This window comes from Austrofundulus limnaeus, unplaced genomic scaffold (genome assembly GCF_001266775.1).
Source record: "Austrofundulus limnaeus strain Quisiro unplaced genomic scaffold, Austrofundulus_limnaeus-1.0 Scaffold1178, whole genome shotgun sequence".
In the NCBI taxonomy this organism is placed as follows: Eukaryota; Metazoa; Chordata; class Actinopteri; order Cyprinodontiformes; family Rivulidae; genus Austrofundulus; species Austrofundulus limnaeus.
Window position 1 is genome coordinate 31165 of NW_013953580.1, and position 1472 is coordinate 32636.

Here is a 1472-nt window from a genome sequence, read left to right on the forward strand (position 1 = left end):
GTGTCGCGGTAGCAACATGCTATGTGTTTACATCCATGTTTGTAATGACTTATCACGAGAACAAACGTATTCACGTGACTTTAATAGCATTTCTTACTTAATAGAAACACTCCAGTTGCGAAACTGTGTTTTTTCGACATTAACAGAATATCAACAAAGTTTTGCGCACATTTGTAATGGAAACACAGCTAATAACATGTTTTCTTTGTCTTTTCCAGAGGAAAATACATCTGGACCAGTCCTGTGTTTGCCTGTGTCTCTTTCCTGTCCTCAAACCCAGCAGATTGAGGCAGATGGCTGCCTGCCCTGAGCCTGGTTCTGCTGGAGGTTTCTTCCTGTTAATGGGGAGTTTTTCCTCTCCACTGTCACCAGTGCACTGCTCAGGATGGAGACTGTGATGAAGTGAAGATTTAACACAACCTGCTGGCTTCTTTAGATTTATTGTTTTTGTACAGAGACCTGAGACGACGTTTGTTGTGACATGGAGATGTATAAATAAACTAAAGTAACTATAAAAGTTTGATGTCACAGTCACTTTGGCATGTCTCACCACTAAGAACTGGATCTCATCCAGCAGTTTGCTGTTGTTGGTGTTGCTTATCTGGATGAGATGGTTGCTTTGGGAGATCTGGTCCATCTGGTCCTTGACACTCTGGAGCATTTCCTCATAGCTGCTCAGCTTCCCCTCGATGGTGTCCACCTCTGACAGAGCCTCATCCAGCAGCTGCATCAGTATATTGACCTGCTTCTCTGACGCCATGATGGACTGAATGTTGGCCTGAACAAAGAGCGGCTGTTAGATCACCACTTCACAACGGGAAGTCACCAGCGTTTCTCTGCTCACCCCATCTAAGACGTGCAGCTCCTTGAAGAGCTTCTCGGCGAAAGCTTCGGCATTTGAGACGGCATACTCGCACATCTCCATCATGCTCTCGATGTCCTGCTTCTCACGAGTGCTGAGCTCCTGGTAGTCATCCAGGGCATCCTCGTCACCTCCTGCGACGCTTTGGCTCTCACCGCTCGGCACGGACTCTGAGCCCACGATCAAACAGAAAAACAACCCGTCAGCCAGATGAATTCTGCTGGTTTCAGAGTCCGATTTCAACTTCTGAAAGCAGATCTATGATCATTTTAAATGTGAAGAAATGATATTTAAATGTTTGAACTACAGGAAAGGCTTTTTCCTAACAGTGATGAGATGTAGAGGGAATATTCACACAAACTAAAACCAGCTTTAGGTAAGAAGCATGTTTATATTCTGTATGTTAATATTAGTCATAATTACAAATTTATATAAATTAGAACTGATGAGAATAAACTGCAGACACAATGTATTAATGAGCTTSTGCTACTAAAATATATATTAAAGTGGAATAGAACATTTTATAAAGCTGAAAGTGAAATGAAATGTTCATTTGTTATACTTTATTAAAGGGATCACTGATTAGTTGTAACATTAGACTTTATTTGAT

General features: G+C 41.8%; 1 protein-coding gene across 1 annotated transcript in view; it reads right to left on the reverse strand.

The window, feature by feature from the left end:
- exoc1 (exocyst complex component 1) overlaps nucleotides 1-1472 on the reverse strand; it is a gene marked incomplete in the record, with an annotated part of 25541 nt that overhangs the window by 17210 nt on the left and 6859 nt on the right. The window contains 2 exon segments of the mRNA XM_014031113.1: nucleotides 551-778; nucleotides 845-1032. Coding sequence (XP_013886567.1) covers nucleotides 551-778; nucleotides 845-1032 — 416 coding nt within the window.